Consider the following 22,446-nt stretch of genomic DNA (forward strand, 5'->3'; position numbering starts at 1 on the left):
TTTATGCGGCGTCGTCTGCATAACATAATATTTGTATTTCTTTGTTCCCCATTCTGTAACCATAACCTTTACGTACTGCTTGTATCATTTCATACATTATTATATTAAAGAGAAGTGGGCTTAACGAGTCACCCTGTCTGACTCCGCTTAGTACTGGTATACACTGTGTTAGTTTTCCATTTATCTTTGCTTGTATTTGATTATGTAAGTAGATGTTTTCGATGTATAATATTGATTGGTATGTTTCTTTTATATACTAGGTGTAACGAGGACTTTGTGGACTGAGTAGCTTAGAAGCCGCGTTCATGCCCACATCCGGTCCCAAGCCCGGATAAAAGAGAAGCGGTGATGGACCAGGTTGGCATCCTATTCATTTTAAAAGAAAACAAGGCTCAAAGAACCGTTATAAGGCCTCGGAACCAGACGGAACCCAAGATGACGAAAGTTTTGTTGAACTGTTTTACTCTTTTGCCATACTTCTATTAAGCGTTTGATCAGCGGACGCTTTCTAGGTATAATTTCAATAGATATTATTTATTTATTAGCTTTCAAAGATTTCCTATTGGATTTAAGTCCAGGTATAGCCAGATCAGTCGAGAATCTTAATCATTCCTGGACTTGGAAGAAGTATTTTTGTTTACAGTATTCTTAAGTACTAGAACTGTCGCATTGTTTCTTCGACATTGTGTAATCTAGCAGTTCTTTGACAGTTCCTTGACTATAGTATAATCCTCATTTTCGATCCACCAAAAACTACATGATGTAGTGCGAAAAACAAACCCAAATATTATAATTTTAGAATCCTGGACACATTGATCAATTGTAAGTAACCCAAAAAAAAAATAAAAAAATTAATAAACATTGTTACTTACCTATTTCCAATCGTTAATGGTCAGATCTTTGTGATCTTAGTGGAGGAATAATCAATAACCCAAACAAAAATATGTTGCATGCGGAATTAGAAGCTGTAATTGATCAAGAAGAAGAAAGAAGGATCGGCGAAGAAAGTATAAATCTATACAAAAAAGAGGCAGATCACTGAAGTGTGGCATAAGTTCAGAAAAAAGAAGATACGGAAGAGATTGAGCTGAAAACAGAAATAGAGACACAAAATGAAGAAATTTAAGTGGCATCTACTGAGATTCGTGCAAAAAGTGTAACTCTCCTACCACAATAATGGACTCGGGGCGATTTACCACATGAAAATTCCACTTCCATAAAGTCCTCGTAGACACACCGTCTCAGGACTAGCAACTTCAACGTGGAGTCATATGTCGCCATGTTACCTAATCCAACGGTAACTTTAACATCCTATTAATTTATGAGAAATACTGTCAAACTAATGTAACTAATTATTTGTTAACGGGTTTTTACCCATATACTTAGTGGCTACATTCATGTACTCCTAGACACTGATGATGGAATGATGGATTCCGAAAACGTTTTTTCTAACATAACCCGTTTGGGTTTTTAAATATATACCTTTTACAAAGGATTTTAATTAATTTTTTAATATATGGTATACAGCCAACTACAGGAACGTAGATTCCTTGTGGATAATAAAAAATGAAATTGAATATGAAAGGTTGCCTTACAAGGAAAATGTTTTATTAAATGTTATAGTAATCAGCAACAATTTTTTATAATATTTTAATGTCAGTTTATTTAAAACTCTTTTATATGATTTAATAAAACATTCCAAACAACGTACATTTAATGTTTTTTTTACAACCTAACTGTCCAGTGTTGCGTTTTCGCAACAGCCAATTATCAAAAAAAAAATTAATTTTTTAATATATTCTTGCTGATGTTGTGACTTTAGAGTATAAATTTATCAGAAATTAAAAAAAAATAGGCATAAATAGTTCTAGGGATGAACATGTTAGACATTATAATTAAAATATTATTTATGTTTTACTTTATCATAAATTTTATAGAAACGTTTTATAAGTTATGTAACAATAAAACACTAAAAACTTTGTTTTCAAAACTTCCACAAAATTTATTTTAAATTCTTATCACTACAGCTGTTTCGGTTGATTGCCTTTAACAAGTGATCTGTTTTTGGCATGGGTTTACACTTTATAGTCTCTAATGAAATAAGTTGAGGAAGGGAGAACTGTTTGTCTCAAGCTGGTCATTCAGAATTATATCTGTGTTTTTTAATTTGTTAATTTCCATAGATTCTAACAAAGATAGATTAAGGCCTTTATTTTGAATGTGAAGAATTTTAAATTCGTCATTAAAAGAATGATTATGATCTAAAAGGTGAAGTGCGTATGTAAAATCTGTTTTTCTATTATTGAAAGCCCTTTTATGTTCTGCTATTCGTTTGTTAAAATTTCTACCAGTTTGACCAATGTAAGTTTTTGGGCAGTCTCCACATTTAAGTTTGTAGACACCACTGTGTAAGTGTTTTTTATGTTGGCTGTTGTTGTTTTTAATATATTTGCCTAGGTTGTTATTTGTTCTGAAACCTGGTGGCATTCCTTTCTATTTTATGTGTTTGGCTATTTTTGTTGATATTTTGCCTGTATAAATATGTAATCGAGCAGAAGGTACTGGGTTTTTTCTCTGGTGGTGGAAATACTAAGTTCAGGGCTTTCTTGTGTAGTTTTTGATTTAACATTTTATTAATTGTTTGTTCGTTGTATCCATTGTTTACTGCTATTTGCTTAATCATATTTTATTCTGTCTCAAAATTATATTTTGACATCGGAATTTCTGTTAAGCTATGTAACATACTATGATAGGCTGCCAGTTTATGTTGTGTGGGATGGGATAAAGAATTGTGAATAGTCGTGTCAGTATGGGTAGGTTTATGACATGGAGAAGTCATGTTTGTTTTTAAGTCTGATAATTTTTAAATCTAAAAAATTTATGGATTGATTTTGTTCTGTTTCTATTGTAAATTCAATATGACTATGAAGTGAATTAATATACGATAAAAATTGGTCGAGTTGCCTGTTAGTTCCTGTGAAACATACCAGTACGTCGTCTACGTATCTCCACCAATATTAAAACTGTTTGAATATGGGATGTATTGAAATCTTTGTCTCTAGACGATCCATAAAAATATCTGATAGCAATGGGCTTAGAGGATTGCCCATTATAAGTCCTGCACTGTTATTTGTATATATTTCATTATTAAATTCAAAGTAGTCCTGGTTTATGCAAACTTCAAGAAGATGTAAAATTTCAGATGTAATGATTGGATTTGTACTATTTTGGTCTAAAAGGTTTTTTACTAGAATAAAAGTTTCTGTAGGAGGGATACTAGGAAAAAGATTTTTTACGTCAAATGAAATTAATCTGGAGTTGTTAGGTAACTGAAAATGTTGTATTTTATTAACTAGTTCTATTGTATTTTTTATGGTAAATTTAGGTGAAAATTTAGTGTGTTCTAAAATAATCTCTAACAGTTTTTTTTTGATTGAAAGTTTATATGACGGGGCTGTATAAAAAGAAACTACAGGTCTTATTGGGTGATCCGGTTTGTATAGTTTAAATCCACAGCCTCCTAAATTATACTCATTCATTAAACTACACAATATGACATACACTACATAAAATGAATTTCCATCAAGTAACGGTCGAATCCATCAATTATTTTATGTTATTTTAACATCTTCCATAATACACATTTTGACACTTGAATTGGTAAGACTATGTACAAACTTTTTTAATATTTTCTCGTAAAAAATATTGGAGTATTTAGAACAAACCAACAAATAAATTTGCATAAATAAAAATTGGACTTGATTGATTTTTCTTTGTGCATAAATTTTATTATAAATTATATATGCAAAAACGTATTTTTAATTTTAACCACGATCCGCGGTTTTAGTCTTTTTTAACTTATTCTAGAACAATATCCTAAAATATTTTTATACATTTTAAAATTAATGAGGTTTGAAATTTATTCATTTCTTAAAAGAATGGGCTTATTTTACATTTAAATTTGGGAAAGAAGTACGTTTTGCCTTGATTAATAAGCGCTAAAACACCTGACGCTTCAACCTGATTAATGAATGGATATTACGGATGCGGTTACGTTTTGTGAATTGATGGCTTGACGGAGTCTCCCTTTCTTCCATTGCTTATATTTTATCATGATGTTGTTTGTATCAAATAAGCTTTTGTATTTTCAATTAACATGGGTCAGGTGTTTTTAATTTACTAGAATTTGGTTTGATCTAATCCTATTAAAATAAATTACCCGCGGCCTAACTTGGACTTTGATCTCTATAATATGAAACCTTTCATAAACCTTAATATTAAACAGATGGTATAACATTCTAGCTTATAAAAAATTCTGAAATACTTTTATATTGAAAAATTTAACTTGGTACAAGACATATTTATTATAAGATTCTTTTTTAATATTTATTTTAGAAATGACTTAAATAAATTTATTATCGATATATAGGGATCCAAACCATAATGTAGTAAGTGCCACTCGAGCTATAGTTTATTTTTATGAACGAGAGAGTAATTAGCATAATTTTAACTGGTAGCTCCGACCACTCCATGGGCGTGCTCAAGATTAATTGAAAAATTACTTTGAATAATTGTAAAAAATAAATGAATTATTTCAGTGTTATAAAGTGTTATGTGTATGTAAATAAAAGTGACCTCTTTTATCACACACTATATTAGAACTGACTGGCCTACATTAAAAGGGTTTTAAAAAATTCACATTTTTTTTAATTTTTAAAAATTACAAAAGAGAAAAAGAGTTTTTAAAACCGTCTAAGGTATGTTAAATAGATGAATAAAAATATTAATATAAAACTTACAGCTACTTGTTACAAATCCAAATCAGATTCAGAAGATGAACTTTCAGAACCAAGATTTATAATAACTGGCTCGATCATTTTATCAGTAATATTGTCCAGCTTCCACATTTTTTCCTCTTCTTTAATAGTGTGATTTACTGCCTTTTCCCAGTTTTCAGGTTTTACATTATTTACGGCCTCCAAAAACAACTGTTTAACATCATGAATTTTAAAAGTGGTATTTTTTCTTAAAACTTCACTCTTTATCTGTGCCCATACCAGTTCAATCGGGTTTAATTCACAATGATATGGTGGGGATCTAAGTACTGTCATTCCACGATTTTTGGCAATTTCATCAATTTCGTATTTTTTAAATTTTTCTTTATGAAACACAACGAATAAAGTTCCTTTCTTATAGATCCGGGATGGTACGTAATATTTTTTGAACTCAGCCAATTCTGCAAGTCTTTTTTTAACCACTTGGTTGTGGGCAGTCCTTCTATAAGTCTGGAGTGATAACTTGCATTATCCATTACTATTACACAGTTCTTAGGAAGAAGATCTATCATTTGTTCGAACCATTCTTGAAAGACATCAGCGTTCATGTCTTCATGGTAGTCACCGGTACGAGTTGATTCAAAAGTTAATAAACCACCTTCAACAAAACCGTCTGAACTGCCAATGTGTACTATTATCAGCCTGCGTCCCTTTCCTGATGGTGGGTTTAAACCAGTAGAATAGTTATTTACAAAAGCGTGCCTTTGACTTGTAACAGTTTCATCCTGCCAAAATTTATTTGGTGTATGACCCTCGTTGATCCATGTTTCATCAAGATAAAATATTTTTCTTTTTTGGTTTCTCATTTCCTTTATGGTTCTTAGAAAATGTCTTCTCCATATGACAATATCGCTTCTTTCTAATAAAATAGACCTTCTGGGATTCTTTTTCCAGCGGAAGCCTATTTCTTTTAAAAGTTTCCATAACGTACTTCGACTCATTTCTGGGTAATCCTTATCATCTCGAACTGAGACAAGAACTTTATCCAATATTGGAAATTCTTGTCTAAAGAAGAATTTATGCACTTTCCGTCGAAGTCCTTCTTTAAAATGATATTCTATTTGAAATTTTGGTTTCCCTGGAGCATTACGTGGCATTTGAAAACTACCACATTTCTCTTCTTTAATAACTCTGTAAATCGTAGATTTCCCAACACCAAGTGTACTGCTAACTAACTCAACGGTCTCATCAACACTTTCACATAAACGTTTGTCTGTAAATGATTTAAAACAATTAAATATTAATGTTTTTTAATTACCTGTTAGAGGACCAATTTTTCGGCGTTTACACGGCACTTCCAAATTTTCCATAACACTAGTATACACAATAAACTGCACCTTGCAACTGAAGTACCTACTTTTAGTGAACTGTTAAGAATTTTGAATACGCCACTTGGACCTTCCTATATACAAAATGGAAAAACCCACTATCACATTTTCTGTGGAATAAGTTTAGAAGGTAATTATCTAGTCAATTACTGTCGTAGATTCCTGGAATTAAAGAATTAAATTGTATTACTAATGTTTGTATTTTGAGAACGATTTCCGAAGTGGAAATTGAAACGTCAATAAACGTATTTTAACCTTTAATTGTGGCTTATTCCCATTTAAATAGTAATTAAATTAAAATCAGGTGGCAAATACTGTCTTGTCTCATTTTGGTGTCTGGTGTAGTGTGAATCGTATTTTGGAAAAGAATTAATGAACTCCTTTACTTTATTTTCTTTTAGCTCAGAGGTTTTGTTTTTTGGGACATGTTTACCTCGCTTGTCAGCAAGAGGTGTATTACCAACTGATTTATTTTTTAAAACCCTTGTGGGACGTCCATCTGATACTTGAAGGACATGTTTGAAAAATGACTTGCAAACACGAATTTGTTTTCCGTTCATATCTGGTAAATGATACAGTCTGGAAAATTCTCTCGGCTTTGTTGTGGCATCGTTTAAATTTTGTTTATATGATCTTGCTTTAATTACGACATTTACGGGTGAACACAGGTACAGCCGGAAAAATAAGAGATTACCCATGAAGGATCATATCAATCACTTATTTTGTATTTGCTGTCTTTTTCTATACATAACAAAAAATATTTGTTATAGAAAAAGACAGCAAATACAAAATAAGTAATTGATATGATCGTTTATGGGTAATCTTTCATTTTTCCGACTGTATGATCTTTGCAAATTGAAATTTGATAATCCATAAAATTTGGAAAATAGTACTGTTTTTCTTTCAGGGTCGATCTTCTCGTGGCATTTTTCGTTACAGGGAGATCGATATTGTGTATTTATTGTTTTAGCGAGAACGAGAACGCCTTTAGTGTTAGTGCATTCCTCATCTTTAGCTCGTTTGTTTTTTCTCTCATTTTTTTTTCTACGTATTTTCCTTGCGAATGCGTTTCCTTCTCGTCTTTGTAGAAACTAATGACTGGGCTTCTTCATTAGACAAATCTTCAAGAATATATTGCAAATTTGTCGAAGAGCTCCTGCTGCGATGATCTGGAACATACTCGGAACCTGAATGAGCTCCTCTGGGCTCGATCCAACTATATCTCGTAATTCATTTCCGATGTTATCAGTAGTTTCAGCCCCACTCCCTCCATCATGTGCAGTTGCTACAGCTCCAGGAACATCTGCAGCAAACAAACACAACAATAATTACTATTTATGTAAGATGTAAGCTTTGAAAGGCTTCGACAATGGTTATAACAGTTGAATTGTTGGTTAAATAACAGATAAACTCACCTTTTACGTTACATACAGTGCCTTCCGCTTCTTCCTCCCCACTTTCATTTATGTTTTTATTAATTTTCTAATTAAAACACTGTTATAAAATGAGAAACATGCAAATAACCTCTCAATAATAATCACAATGACAGTTCAGCGTTGCCAATGCCAAAGTGGCCCAACTCACCTGGGTCACTATGATTTTTAAAACGGAGTATAAAATTGGTAACAGATTATTATTTCACATCGTTTTTTGTGATAAAGTCTAAATATGAAAAAAATGTCACTTATGCCACTCTGGTTCTGGTGGCCTCAATTTTAGTATGACGACCGCAGTACTCTTTAGATCAGCTAAAAACAAAGTCATAATTGCAATGATGATCTCAAATATTCGGAACGACACCACAAAGTACAAGAAAAAGAAGTTATACAATTTCCTATATTTAAGGGCAGCCCTCTTTTTTTTCAATAAAAAAAGTGATAGATTAGCGATGATAATGGTTTAATATTATCTATTAGATATTATTAGTAACTATGTACGGTAAACAAACAAAAGTCCCTAGTTTTATTAATAATGTACAAATTAATGTCTAGTTTTTAGTATATTTATAAAATAATGTGTCATTATGTACGCCAACTCATTTATTTATTTATACGAAGTTACGACCCTTTGTGATTCTGGCAGATCACTGTAAGGGATACATTTGGGCTGATCCTCTACAATTTCTTTTCTACGAGACCAATCAATAATATTATAAGGAAAACCAGCTATTGCTCCAAATACAGTTTGTACTCCATTATTCCATCTGTTTTGGAAGTTGTAGTATGATCGTGATGAATCAAAAGGTGGATTGTCGCAATGTGCATATGGGTGCAATACTTTGGCCTAAAATAGTAAATTAAAATAGATGTATTAGTTAAATACGGTAATAAACAGGTTTAAAATAAGTCCGGAAATTGACAAATTGACCAATTCTAAGCAACTTAGTTTTTCACTTTCACCAGAAAATACATTTTGAGTTATTTGTGAGTGAAAATGTTTATTTTCAAAATAAAAATCACATTTTAAGAAAGTTTTTAACAAATATCTCAAAGAATAATTATTTATAAAAAGTATTTGTAGCATAAATGTGGGTTATAGAAAAAAAAAAAATGGTGTACTTCCGAAATCTGTATATACCGAGTAAAAGCAGAGTTGTAGCTCATAAAAACTAGGTTCTTATTTGTCAAATTCCATTTCAAATATTTCAACGTGAAATCACCAAAAAAATTAGGCACTTTATGATCAAAAAATTACCTTAAATATAGGTTATCGAAATGTAAAGCGACAGGTCTGTATCTTTTTTCAGAAAATAATGAGGACTGGAGTAAAATTGTATTGAAAAAACCCAATATGTTTTAAACTAAAGAGTTTGATGAACACTAAAGCCAACGTTTTCCTTAAATATTAAGAATCAAAAATTGGTGTGGTCTTTCTGAACTAAAATCAACCAACCAAAAGAAGAAACCAAGAATGAGAAGGTAACATTGAAGATAAATCGCTGTATAGTATTTGGTTTTAAAATTACAAAGACAATAGAAATTTAACCAAATTTGGCAAGACACGATTCAGAATATGATAATAGTACTCTTCCAAATATATGTCCCCTAAAGTCTACAATAAATGATAATATAATAAATGCTGTCTTTACGGAATCTTCCAATTCTAATTATATGAGTCCGCTAGATGCAAAACTTTGTATTTACTGTATAAGTCAAACTGAGTTATTTGCAAAAAACTGATAAATTTTGCAAAAAACCTTAGACATAATAAATGGCACTTTTTTGTGATAGATAAATGCTTTATTAGGTAAAATATAATGATTTTTTTCAGTTGTTATATTAGTCTGTTTTCTAAACCTAGTGTGTTAGGAATAAGGAAGAAAGCATGTGGAAGTAAACTTTTAGTGAAGTTTATTTTTATCCAAAGTACAAAAGGTTTTACAAATTATAATATGTATATATTTATATTAATTCCTAAACTCTAAGTTCCTCTGGGTCCTCATCATCAATATGATCATTTTATGCAGCACTCTCGTTATTATTTGCTTGTACGCCAGTATCTATAATTTTATAAAATTTGAGATCCGGCTGGTCTCTCCAATTTTCACCAAAATGGTTTCTAAGGAGAGTGCCTATGGACGATTTATCTCCTTTATCTACAACATCCAATCTGTTGTAACTTTGGTTTCAATAAAGAAATCTTTTTCCCTTTTCGTATTATAGACTTGCTGAACCCTATGTCAAAACGATAAAATATTTCCCCCCTTACCGTAGCCATATAATCTTTGTCCTTAGAAAATATAAATCGTTTCGTTGCATTACATTTAAAATGCCACTGGGAAGGTTTTTTAACAACAACGTCACTCGTCTTTCTCCAGTCTGATATCTGCCAGTCTTTACCAAGTCTTAGCACCTTTGAGTGTTTTCCAATTATGTCTTCATATTCTTTTCTGTTTATTCTGGTGGCAAAAAAGAATGACCAACAACAGGAAACGTAAACTTCACTTCCTTGATATGACCAGGTGCTTCATAAACCAACCAGTAGATTATCATAGACATCATCCTGCTATTTTTGTTCTGTCCACCACATCCATTTGCAAATAGGTGAACTTTTTCGATTTGATTTTTAAAGTTGAATTTTATGAGAATATCATGTAAAGCAGAGGCAACAGCATTTGAATCTTTTGGATGTTCAAACTCCAGCCACACATATGACGTCACATTTGCAGAAGAAAGATGGGATTTCGAATTTCCAGCCATGATGGTGAAATTATAAAAATTTATTTGCTGTGAGAAATAAGCCGCCTGGTCGGGAAGCTTTGGCAAAGAAAGATTTTTTTGACATTCAAAAGAAAATATTTGTATGTTATGATTTGATTCATTTTTTAACAAGGAATAAAAGGCTTTAGCTCTTAACGTATGAACTCTCTGCTCTGTTATAACCTTTAACTTTTGTTCTTCTGAATTTTCTTTTCTCAAAATTTCCTTCGCTCTGAGACACGCAGAACAAGCATCTACTAAGGGAGTGCCGAATGATATGTTGTAGTGTTCATTAACGTATGTTCGGAAATATGATTACTTTACGGAATGATGTGGATGACGTTGACAATACATTCTGTAAAGCTTTGTAAAATTCAGATCACATGGTAAATACAATCTAGTCGATTGTCCTCTATTATAATGACTCTCTGCACCGTTCAAACGCCCCATAAATGTTTGGATAGATAATTTTATTGGATCAAATCTACCTTTTGTTGTATCTCCCCCACTTCTCTCTTTTGGTATTTCACCCCGGATAACAAACGTTTTTACAACACGCTCTATTCTTTTAGAACTTAAATGAGTTATTCCAAGAAATGCTGTCTTGCATACTCTTAAAAGTCCACCCTCTACTGTAGGAACAAAATATTTAATTGAAATTCCATGTAGGTTTGTACCTGATCGCTTGGGCTTTTGACCTTCACAAAATTTCAGCAAAAAAATATCTTGTTTTATTTTGTCAGTTGTTGAATACAGATTATTATGGAAACGCTGAATGTCTCGCATCTTTAAATCTATACAACAATACACTTTCTTTGTATGGTTACAGGTGGGAAAACCGGGTAAATCCTTAGGTTTATGTCGAAAAATATTTACAATAAGTCCCAAACCTATCTAGTTAATTGTAGACACCTCTTACCTCTTATGTTTTATTACATTTCGTTTCCATTTTTCTGTTTGTACAACTCATTTTCTCCCTTTTCCTTTTTCACAAGGTCTAATATGCACATGAAGATCCATAATGTTAATTATTTGCAATAAACTTGGTGTTTTTAGTACTCAAATAACAAACAGTGAAACCGGTAATGGCGAATGATGGAATAATTGACATGTGCACATGAGACGTGTCATGTGACTCAAACAATGTAAGCGATTGGCCAATTGCAATTACACAGTTATGCAACAGGTATAGGCTGACAAATACAGAGTTTTGCGTCTGATTCAAGATTTCTAATGCCTTTTTTTTAGTAAATACCTTACTTTGCTGCTGAATTTCTACATCAGCAGATAGCTATAACATGTGACAAATAACTGTCAGCTAAAACTCAATTTTTACAATTTTTGCAAATACAGAGTTTTGCATCTAGCGGACTCATATAGGCGATTAAGGCAAACTTACCATTTTTTTGTACAAAAACCTATTCCTTTAACAAAATTTTATAATATGCTTCCTTACCCTCAACAAAAAGAACCTACTCAAAGAAAAAAAAATAGACACATCTCATAAGTGAAGTATCATAAAGTGTGAAATTTAAAAATATTAAAGAAAAACAAAATCAAGAAAGGAAGCAGGCTCGAGAGCATAACAAACAGATCAAAGCATAAAAAGAAGTCAAAAAATGGAACTTAAAACGACGAAATCCAATAAGCAAGATAGAGATGTTGATGATGTTGACTTCATTGGATCAGAATCAATAAATATTGAAATGTTCGATACTGATGATCTCAAATTGGGAGACTTTATGTTTGCCAGATTTTTATGGTTCAAGATATTAGACGTTATAATATTTTCATTATGAATATATGATTTGAGTTGAGTAAAAATGGAATTAAGCGGAAAGATTTTATCCGAATCCTACATGTTTCTCAATAGAAAAATAATAAAAAAGTTTTTAAAGTCGCTATAACGATACCCTAATGCTGATAGGTCGTAACCCAATTTTAGAAAATTTTACAAGAGGCACAAAAAACTGTATAGCATAATTATAAAAGATTGCTTGTGTAATGTTTTCTTAAATAAATAATTATGTAATGGCTACTAAATGAGTTTATTGTAAAAATATAAATTTGTTATTTTGATCAGGGTACTAAGGGATACGACATATTGTAACCAACGTCATGGCGGCTTACGAGTATATCGAACTCTTAGAAAATGTAGTAAGTTATTATAACTCAAGGTGTTCTCATAAAAGTGTGGTTTACGTCATTTTAAATCATAATCCTTATGTTTTTATTTTTATTAATTTCAAATAAAAACAGATACAAATGTGTGTTTACTTTAAATAAAATGTAGCAAACTAAGCGAATACCATTTAAACAACGTTACAGTTAACATTTTTAGGAATAATTAAAATAAAATAACTAAATAACAACGCGAGGGGGTTAGGACTTGTTAGAAATCGCGGGAATGGCCACCTTACTATTTTATTTAGGTTATGAGAATTTAACAGCATATAGGGATGCACGGTTGGTTGCCTTTGACACAAAAATATGAATTTTAAATTTTTTGTGGGTTACGATCTGTCAGCATTAGGCTATCGATAAGTGGTGCTTCTACCCTAGTGTAAAAAATGACTTAGGTACTTTATTATATACTTAATAAGTAAGAATATTTATAAAATAATTATTTAATTAAAATGAATATTTACAAGTGCATGTATTAAAAATAATTGATAAAAAATAAAGATAATGGAGCTTTCACAGAAACAAATCAATCCACCCCTGAAAGATGTAAATTTTGTTTTTAAAAATGACATAAGAATGAAAATTTAAAATAAACAGTCCTAAACCTATATTTTAACAGAAAAATCCTTAGTATTTTGCTCAAATTGTAAAGAATTAAAAAACTGTAATACATATCCTATATACCTGACAGTTTTATTTTGAAGACCAGTATGCTTTTCTCCGGAAGTTATACTATTTTCTATTAGCCATAATAAAGGTATTAAGGATTTAATTTAAAAGAAATTTTCCGCAATATTACTTCAGTATTACTAGTAATAAATATTATCTAATTATTTTTTCATACTATCTATTTATTTATTCACATTTGGGTTTAAATAATAAACGACAACCCGGTAATTGTGTCGGTGCACTTGTTACAATGTAAATTTTTTTTACGCATGTTCAGATAAATATTTTATACCATACAGCATCATCAAATATAGTTAATTTTAAACTAACGTTTTCGAATATTTAAAATATTAATTTTAATAAGACAATAACATTTTCAAATCTTACCTCGAACAAACCTTTTTGAGCCTCACATGACGGCGTTTCCCATTTGTCATTTTTTTTGTGAGGTAAACCTTTTGCAGCACAATACTTTCTATATAAATCTTGTGTATCTTCAGTACTTCCCCAAATTCCCAAGTCATAAGTAACGTATATAACTCCAGCTGCAATTGCTACTTTCAAACCGAATAGAAGGAAACCTAAAAGGCCACCGTTTTTGTTAGCAGCTTTTATGATTTTCGGACAGTCGCATGGAGGCGGGCACATTTTTTTCATTTCTGCGCCTGTACATATTTTAATAACTTTTGGAGGTACTCTAGATATAGCTAAAATGTGAAATAATACGTTAGTTAAAAAGTGGCTTGGAAAATATTTACCATATGCAGCTATATTCAAATCGGAGATCTGTATTTTGATCTTTTCACACTGCTCTGCTGAAATTGGTAGCAGTTATCTCACGCTCAGCATTCTCATATATAATAGATAGATAGATAGATAGAACGTTTATTGACCACTTTACATAAAGTTTGAAGTCCGTATAAAAAATACAATAAAAGATATAATAATGTAAGCTTAAAATTAACTTAACCATATTGGCTAAAGTAATATACATATGTAAGTATTAGCAGAAGTATTAAAATTAAAAATTTAAGATAAAAAATCTCTAACCAAAAAAAAACAAACCTAAACTGTCACATAAAAAATCTTTGAAATATGGAAGTAACAAAAATGTGCAAATAATTAAGAATATTCCCGAATCGATGACTAAATAAACTAATACATAAAACTTAGTACATTTTAATAGCAATAATACAATGTGACATGAAGATAGTAAATCGACAGTATTCTGACCAAACTGGGTACACGTTATAAAGGTGTATTGAGGTATTCTGTCTTTGAGTAAAAACAATATGTTAAAAAATGCTTTCTGATCCTATTTTTAAACAGTGGTGGAGACAGAATTTTTATTTCGTTAGGCAGATAGTTATACAAGTGAATATCAATTGAATTCTTTGTGCTCTTTGATAGTCTGAATCGTTGTGACCTAATTAAATCCCTCGATCTTGTTAGATGATCATGTAATTGGGAGTTTATAGTAAACTTATTTTTATTATCGTGAATTTCCAACAGTGTTGCATACATATAAAGCGAAGGTAGATGCATAATACCCATGTTCAAAAATAATGGTTTACAATGATCCCTTAAATCCGCTCCAGCAAGTATCCTCACCACCTTCTTTTGTAATTTAAATATTCTGTCGGCATGACCAGAGTTGCCCCAAACAGCTATTCCATATTGTATATGACTATGAAACAATGAAAAGTAACACATTTTATAGATATATAGATAGATTAGCTCAAATATCCTAGGAACAAGAAAGTCACCTAATAACACTCTTTAAGAGACCATTTTTCAAATTTAATAGAAATTGATATAAAGGGAAAGATGGGTTATCAATGTAAAACATGACTACGATAAATCGGAGTATTACTTTCAAATATATATTTGGTTATGGATATCTTTTGTGGTTCGTTTTTCTTTGTAGGCAGATTTAATATGGTTTGATAGATACTTTTTAGACAAAATTCCAAACAATTAGAGCACGACCCATAAACAGAATTTTTATCGTTAAAAACATTTATGAACAGTCCACATTTCACATCAAAATCAATAAAGACGAAAAAACTGAAAAAATGCGTCTTAGTAAAGGTATACTGGAAAATGTATTCAAACAGCTCGACTGGGTGCAAAAACGGCTAAACATTGATGGTGTACGTTTAAGTCATTTGAGGTTTGTGGACGACATAGTATTATTAATACAGATATCAAGGAACTGGAGCAAATGCTCAAGGAATTAAATCAGCAGTCGAATAAAATAGGTCTTAAAATGAATCTTAAGAAAAAAAAAATGAGTAATTTACAAATTAATATTGTTATTGACAAGGTCGGTCTTAAAAATGTAGACCACTATATATACCTTGGACATACTATTAAACTCGGCAAAGAAAACCAAATAGCCGAAATAAAAAAACGCATACAATTGTCTTGGGTAGTTTTCGGCTTTAAGTTAAGCTTTATCTTGGAAAATAAAGATATACCAATGCCATGTTATAGTTGCCATGTTATAGTTGCTTCCTAAGACAGAGAAGAATTATTTCATGTTCAGAGCGCTTGCGAAAGCCGTTCTGATGATGCCTATTGGGCTGAAATACGTATAAACGGATGCGCAAGCTCCCTATACGTGAAATAAAATCTTAACTGTCTTTTCCTTGATATACCAATGTGTTTAAAACGTAGAGTATGACGTATGACAAATGTATCTTGCCTGTTAGTAAATATGTACTGGAGACCATGGCCCTTACAAAGAAAACCTTAGAGCAGCTCAGTACAACCCAAAGAGCGATGGAGAGAGCCATACTAGGGATTAGTTTGAGAGACAGGATTCGAAATATCGACATTCGTGAAAGAATAAAGATTACTGATGTCGCAGAACGTATAGAAAGGCTCAAGTGGCAATGGGTCGGACATGTTGTCCGAGATAATCCCAAAAAATGGACACAGAGATTACAAACTGGAGACCAAGAGAGAACAGGCAAGGAATAGGTAGATCACAGAAGAGGTGGGCAGATGATATCAAACAATTCGCGGGCAAGCAATGGATGATAATTGCCAAGAGTAGAAATCAATGAAAGCAAATGGAAGAGGCCTATGTCTAGCAGTGGACGAATACGGGCCGAAGAAAAAGAAGAATGGGCAAGAATGTATAGCAGAAGGTTAACTGGTCGACAGAGATTAAGTCAGCTGTCCTAATAATTTTTCAGAGTGAATGTGAAAAAGTGGATTGTCAACAAAGAACAATATATTTATGAAATGCATTCCAGAAAACAAATCTGCAGCATAAATTGTTATAACATAATATCATTACTCGTCATATCAACATATTTTGGTAATGTACTTTTTTTCAAATCAGGATTTTATTTGAAAGGAAATTTAATATAAACAAATAAATCATAAGTATATGTGTTTTATGTATAAAACTCGATATATTTTATTGGAATAATCCCTATATATGGTTATATACGTCATTTACATCGTGCTCTATAAAACAACTACTCTTATATTTATGTATGAAATACAGTGACCGTGTCCGACACATAAAACACTGGCTAACGACCAATCTTTGGTCATTAAAATATTTTTATAGCAGATCTGTATTTGTCGTTGAGCACCTACCTATTCAAATCCATATTCAGATGATATTTTTACGTGTTTATCTTGCCGCTTTTCTGTTTACATTTCAACAACTGACGCTTTACCAGTTTTCAATACAGTATGTATTATTCGACAGATAAAAAAATAAACAGAGCAACATTTACCTTTAAAGATAATATGGTGAAGTTTATATTTATGTTTATGTTCTATTAACCATGTGAAATAATTAAAATTGTTTGTTAATTTAATATTAGAAAAAAGTGACAACAATGTTGTTACATCTATTTCGTGTATATAAGAGGGTTTGTACAGACGTGAGAAATGTCCTACTACTGAAAAGACGATTTCGGGCCGAAAATTAAAATTTTAATTTATGAAACTGTGAATCAGGTTTTCTCATAAGCTTAACAGGCAAAAGTGCACAATTTTTAATATACCTATAACAACTTTAGAGATATACTTTAATAGAAATAATGTACTTACTAGCTTCGTACGTAGCGGATTTTCTGCACTTTTTAAGTTTACCAGCTTTATCTCCTTCGTCTCCCTGCGGTTTCGTGTAAACTAATAAATTCGTTTTATCAGGACATTTTTTATTTCGACTCATATTACTAAAAATTTATTAAAATTAGCCAAAACAAAATATTTTAGTATACGTATAAAATTTGACAACCTAATATTAAATGTCAAAATGACATTCAGGTAAATTTTACTTTGATTTAATTGACTTACTTATTTTAGTGTTGGAAATTAGCTGTTGATCAAGTAATATAAACAAAAATATAAAAAAAAAGAAGAAAAATAACAACTAAGATGAAGGTATTACCTTATCCAATATATTTGTTTTACCCACTTATCTATGTTACTAAAGCTAAGTTTCAGATTCAACATGCAATTTTCATAAAATTTATGGCTGGTATATAAACATATATAGTCTACATATTGAATTATTTTGCATTTGTCATCCATTAAACCATACAGATCTGCAGTATAAACATTAAGGGCTTAGAATTGAGCCTTGTGGGAGACCGTTATATAATATTCTTGGAGAGTGTAATATATTTCTATGGTCCCGTTAGTATATTTTTCTGTTCACATACAAATTTATTATATATTTAGAGATAATCTTTTACCACACGCCATCGTTGTTGAATATAATTTATCCAAATGAACCACGTCATATGGACCCTTTAAATTTAGAAATAAACATAGCATAAATTCATTTTTTGAGAAACAGAGTTGAATATCCGCAAGTAAATGTATAAGAGCATTAATGGTACCTTGACCTCTACGAAAACCGTACTGTGAATAGGGAAAAACTGAATTATTAGTGTTAAAAATTAACTGTCCATGAAGTAATGGACACAAGAATAAAAAGAGAAGAAAAATATTTCAATTAAGATAAAAAAATTACTTTAACAAACATGATAAAAAAGTCATCATCATGATCACTGGCTCGACAACCCTTTTTGGGTCTTGGCCTGTTCCAGGATTCTTCTTCATTCTGATCTGTTTCGTGCTTTTTTTCTCCAGTTTTTTATTTTTAAGGTTGTTATATCATTTTCTATTTGTTCTAAGTATCTCAGCTTCAATCTTCGTTTTTTTCTTTTTCCTACTGGCATCTGGTTGAATGATAGAAAAGTACATATGATAATAATTTTAGGCAGGGCTGATGAGTGATAGAGCTTGCTTTATCCTGCAGTTGAGAAATTAGATATCGACGCTGAAGGCAAATGAATCAAATAAACAACCTATCAACAACATAAGGGTATAGTATGCAAAGGCAAATCACTCTATGGGGCATCTTTAAAGAAAGTCACCATGACATCAACATTAGACGTAACTACAATTGGATAATGAAGAAGTGCACCAAAAAAAAGTTAGAATATCAGAAGCCCTTTTGCGACTAGAAAACTAACAGCCTCAGCCTATTAAAAGCAATAAAACGAATAAAAGTGGATTATCAGGAATATATATGTAAGACAACAGAGTGTCATATTACTTTGGCAACAGTGCGTATTGGACTAGTAAAATTCAATCAAAGAAATCAAACTAATAGTCGTAGTTGTCAATTTTTTTAAAGCCTTTGCCGTCATTTGCGTTTTGATCATTATTATTATTGTTATTGTTATTGGTTTATTTAACAATGTCTTATTGTAAGCATAAATTTTACTATTTTTTAAGGAATAAATATTGTGACGAGAAAAACAATTAATTTACCAAAAAATGGTAATGTTGTGCAGGGTTTGTAATTGTAGAATTAATAAAGCCAGTGTAAGACCAATAACACATATGCATCAGAAACAGGATTCGACACAGCCACAACACAAACGTTAATGGAAACGACATTGGTGATAGTACTGAGAAGAATTACAAAAATACGCTGAGAGATCGAAAGAAGAGTGAAGACATTGGAAGAAAATGTAACATGCAGTGTATAAACGAATGGACACTAAATAGAAAAAAACTGCATATCTGCTTGGTTTGATGGATGACAAATGCAAAGTAATTCAATATGCAGACAATACATGTTTATATACCAGATAAAAATACTATGAAGATTGTAGGTTGAATCTAAAACTTAGCTTTAGTAACATATACAGGGTGTCCTGGAAAATAGTGCGTTCCTTAACGATATGTGCAGATTGCAGAATTTAAAACAAAAAAGTCTTATAACATTTTTTTATGAAGTTAACCGTTTGCAAAAAAAAAAAATTATTAATTTTAATCCATTTGATTATTGTTCGCAGAAAAGGAAATATAGCCGGCAACGTTGCGTTCCTTGTTATTCTTCGTTAATTACTGTAAATCAGCTATCATGTATCATCGATCGTTAGGCAAAATATGTATTGATACTGATAACAGTGATAGAGAAAAAGCATGTATTTGTTTTTGTTAAATATTTAATAATTAAAGTTTGAATACTGTTTTTACTTACATGGAAAATTATTATTACAATAAATGTTCGAAATGGTCACCATTTGCACAAATACACGCATTTATTCGACGAAATGAATTATTCTTAATATTATAAGTATGTAAATTATGTCTGATTATTTCAGCAGCATGAAAAATTCGTTGTCGCAATTGAGCTTCTGTTTTAATTTTATCCTGGTTGTCGTATACTAATGATTTTAGATGTCCCCAAAAATAAAAGTCCATAACATTGCATTCTGGTGTTCTGGGAGGCCACAGAACGTGTCCATTTCTACCGATCCAACGACGAGGAAAAGTGATGTCGAGGAAATCTTTAATATATCTCGTAAAATGTGCTGGAGTCATGAGTAAAATGTCATGAAGAAACCACATTTCAGAGCGTATTTGTAACGGAACGTCTTCAAGAAGTATCGGTAAAACATGCTGCTGCTTCGGGTTCTCTGGCGATTTTGTTTTGAAACCATCTACAAAATCTTAATCTTTGAGGTAAATCGCCTTGGTGTAAATCTTGCACTCGTTGGTAATGGTAAGGATGTAACAGTTGTTCCGTAAATGTCTTGTGAACAATGTTTTTTGAAACGCCAACCATTCTAGCTACAGACCGAGTACTTACTCTTGGATTATTACTGACTATATCCAAAATCACATCTTCTGCATTTAGTCTACGGTTACTTCGTGTTCTACCGCTAGTTTTTTAGGTATCACACAACCAAAGATCTCTAATAACCTTTGGGACACGTTCACAAAACTTCGGGCATTAGGATGTCGTCGTTCGGGATAGCGTTCAACATAAAGTCTAACAGCCCTATTACTGCCACAGTGGGCTTCACCGTACGTAATTAACATATCGTGATACTCGCGAATCGAAAACATGACAATACTATTTATTCTTGAGCTACGGGTAATTACAACTGTTTATAAATAATGTACCTTTTCTGTATCAAAATAAATTAAACTATCGCATTCTGTCCATACCTTTTGGAGCGCAACGTTGCCGGATGTATTTGCTTTTCTGTGGACATTAATCAAATGGATTAAATTTAATATGTATATATATTTTTTTGAAAACGGTTGACTTTATAAAAAAATGTTATAGGACTTTTTTGTTTTAAATGCTACACTCAGCCCATACCTTTAAGGAACGCACTATTTTCCGGAACACCCTGTATAAGTGGATAAAACAAATGGGTATTAGTATATCACAAGAAAAATCTTAGATTGTATGTTTTATTAGACGTATACAAAATCACAGGCAAATGCCAGATAGGTGATTTTGTTTTCCCCTTAGCAAAAACAGTACTCTTTAAAATAACATTAGTAATTTGTAAATCAATTTACTAATGTATTTATAATGTATTTTGAGAACGATTTCCCAAGTGGAAATATAAACGTCAATAAACGTACTTTAACCTTTAATTGTGGCTTATTCCCATTTAAATAGTAATTATTGTAAAATATAACACTGCAAATATTATAATGTAATTTAAAATATTTTGTATTTCAACTTTTTTATAAAACATTTCTATACGCTTATAAATTATTCATATATAAAATTGAATCCCTTCGTATAGCTTAGGTTACCAATACGTCCATATCTTATTATTTGGAGTAAGCCCAAACTGTTATTCTAATTACACTTCATGTTTTCTGAAGCACCTGATCTCAGAGTATCTTCTGCCGATCATATACAAACCGATATACGCTATAGCACTGAAAGCAAAATCGTGTCTACTTAATAGGACTCCAACCCCATCATCCCCTTTTCCCGTAGTTTCGTTTCCCTGATGCAAATTTCAAATCTAAGTGAAAAACAGATAAGATCCCGTATGAAAGTCGCAGTCATTCTTGATGTCACAGTCATACACTAATAATGTAATTTAAGGGTTTTCTTAAAATCATTTTAGATAGTTTTACAGTTTTATATTGAAAGTTTATTTTTTCAGTGCATTATACCTTTATAATTATTTCAGTATCATTATACGTATAAATCATACATCATTTTTAAGATATAGGGGAGACTGGGGTCGGTTGTAAAAAATCTCACAAATTGATTTTTTTTGACCAAGTTGAGCTTTGTTAAATTTTTAATTTATTATAACCTATACTAGGGACTCGATTACACAGTATCTTTGGCTCAAAAGCTGCTTAAGTATTACATAAATAAAATTATGACCCTTTGTGTCAGGTTACCTTATGAGTTACAATTGACACCTTATTGGTGTCAATAGTAGCAGAGTTGGTGTTAATTGTAACATTATTGACATGATATTAACCTATAGTATAGAGTAAAACTAAATTAAATAGGAAGTAGTAAAAAATATATTTCATATTACAATGACAGAAAATAATAGATATGTGTTGTGTAAGCATTAGAAATAAAAACAATAACAAATTCTGGTTATATATTTTTACAGAGAAAAAACTAATCACTGTCAGATTCACAATTGAAGCAAATGTAAAATGGGGTTTTGTTTGTACTGTTTAAATGTACCCAGTGCTTACATTCTCGACATTGTAACCAATCTTCGGAGCTTGATGAATATGGACCACCGCATACCAAGCACAAAACTTCCTCACCGGAAGACTCAGAAGAACCTTTTTCGGTTGCTTTCAGGGGTGCTCTTCACTTTTTGATATTCTTCTTCAATGACAAAGCTGGCAAAGATTTTTTTCTTTGGATTATGTTCAAGCTGAACTTTA

At 31.4% G+C, this 22,446-nt stretch overlaps 1 protein-coding gene across 1 annotated transcript; it reads right to left on the reverse strand.

Moving 5' to 3' along the window:
• Nucleotides 1-8,054: 8,054 nt before the first annotated feature.
• On the reverse strand, nucleotides 8,055-17,499 carry LOC140440851 (uncharacterized). The gene is made up of 3 exons (XM_072531212.1): nucleotides 17,293-17,499; nucleotides 13,603-13,922; nucleotides 8,055-8,446 (listed from the first exon to the last, which is right to left on the reverse strand). The coding sequence occupies exons 1-3, from the start codon at nucleotides 17,414-17,416 to the stop codon at nucleotides 8,207-8,209; spliced, it is 684 nt and encodes a 227-aa protein (XP_072387313.1). The 5' UTR covers nucleotides 17,417-17,499; the 3' UTR covers nucleotides 8,055-8,206.
• Between the last annotated feature and the right edge of the window lie 4,947 nt (nucleotides 17,500-22,446).

The sequence above is a fragment of the Diabrotica undecimpunctata genome, chromosome 5, assembly GCF_040954645.1.
Source record: "Diabrotica undecimpunctata isolate CICGRU chromosome 5, icDiaUnde3, whole genome shotgun sequence".
Lineage (NCBI taxonomy): Eukaryota > Metazoa > Arthropoda > Insecta > Coleoptera > Chrysomelidae > Diabrotica > Diabrotica undecimpunctata.

What these genes read in the sequence shown, in the direction of transcription:
- LOC140440851 (XM_072531212.1), bottom strand. Translation starts at nt 17,416, where the DNA reads ATGAGTCGAAATAAAAAATGTCCTGATAAAACGAATTTATTAGTTTAC. An exon ending in ATCCGCTACGTACGAAGCTA is followed by an intron (nt 13,923 to 17,292) that starts GTAAGTACATTA and finishes TTCACATTTTAG; the next exon opens with CTATATCTAGAGTACCTCCA. An exon ending in CTCAAAAAGGTTTGTTCGAG is followed by an intron (nt 8,447 to 13,602) that starts GTAAGATTTGAA and finishes TTACTATTTTAG; the next exon opens with GCCAAAGTATTGCACCCATA.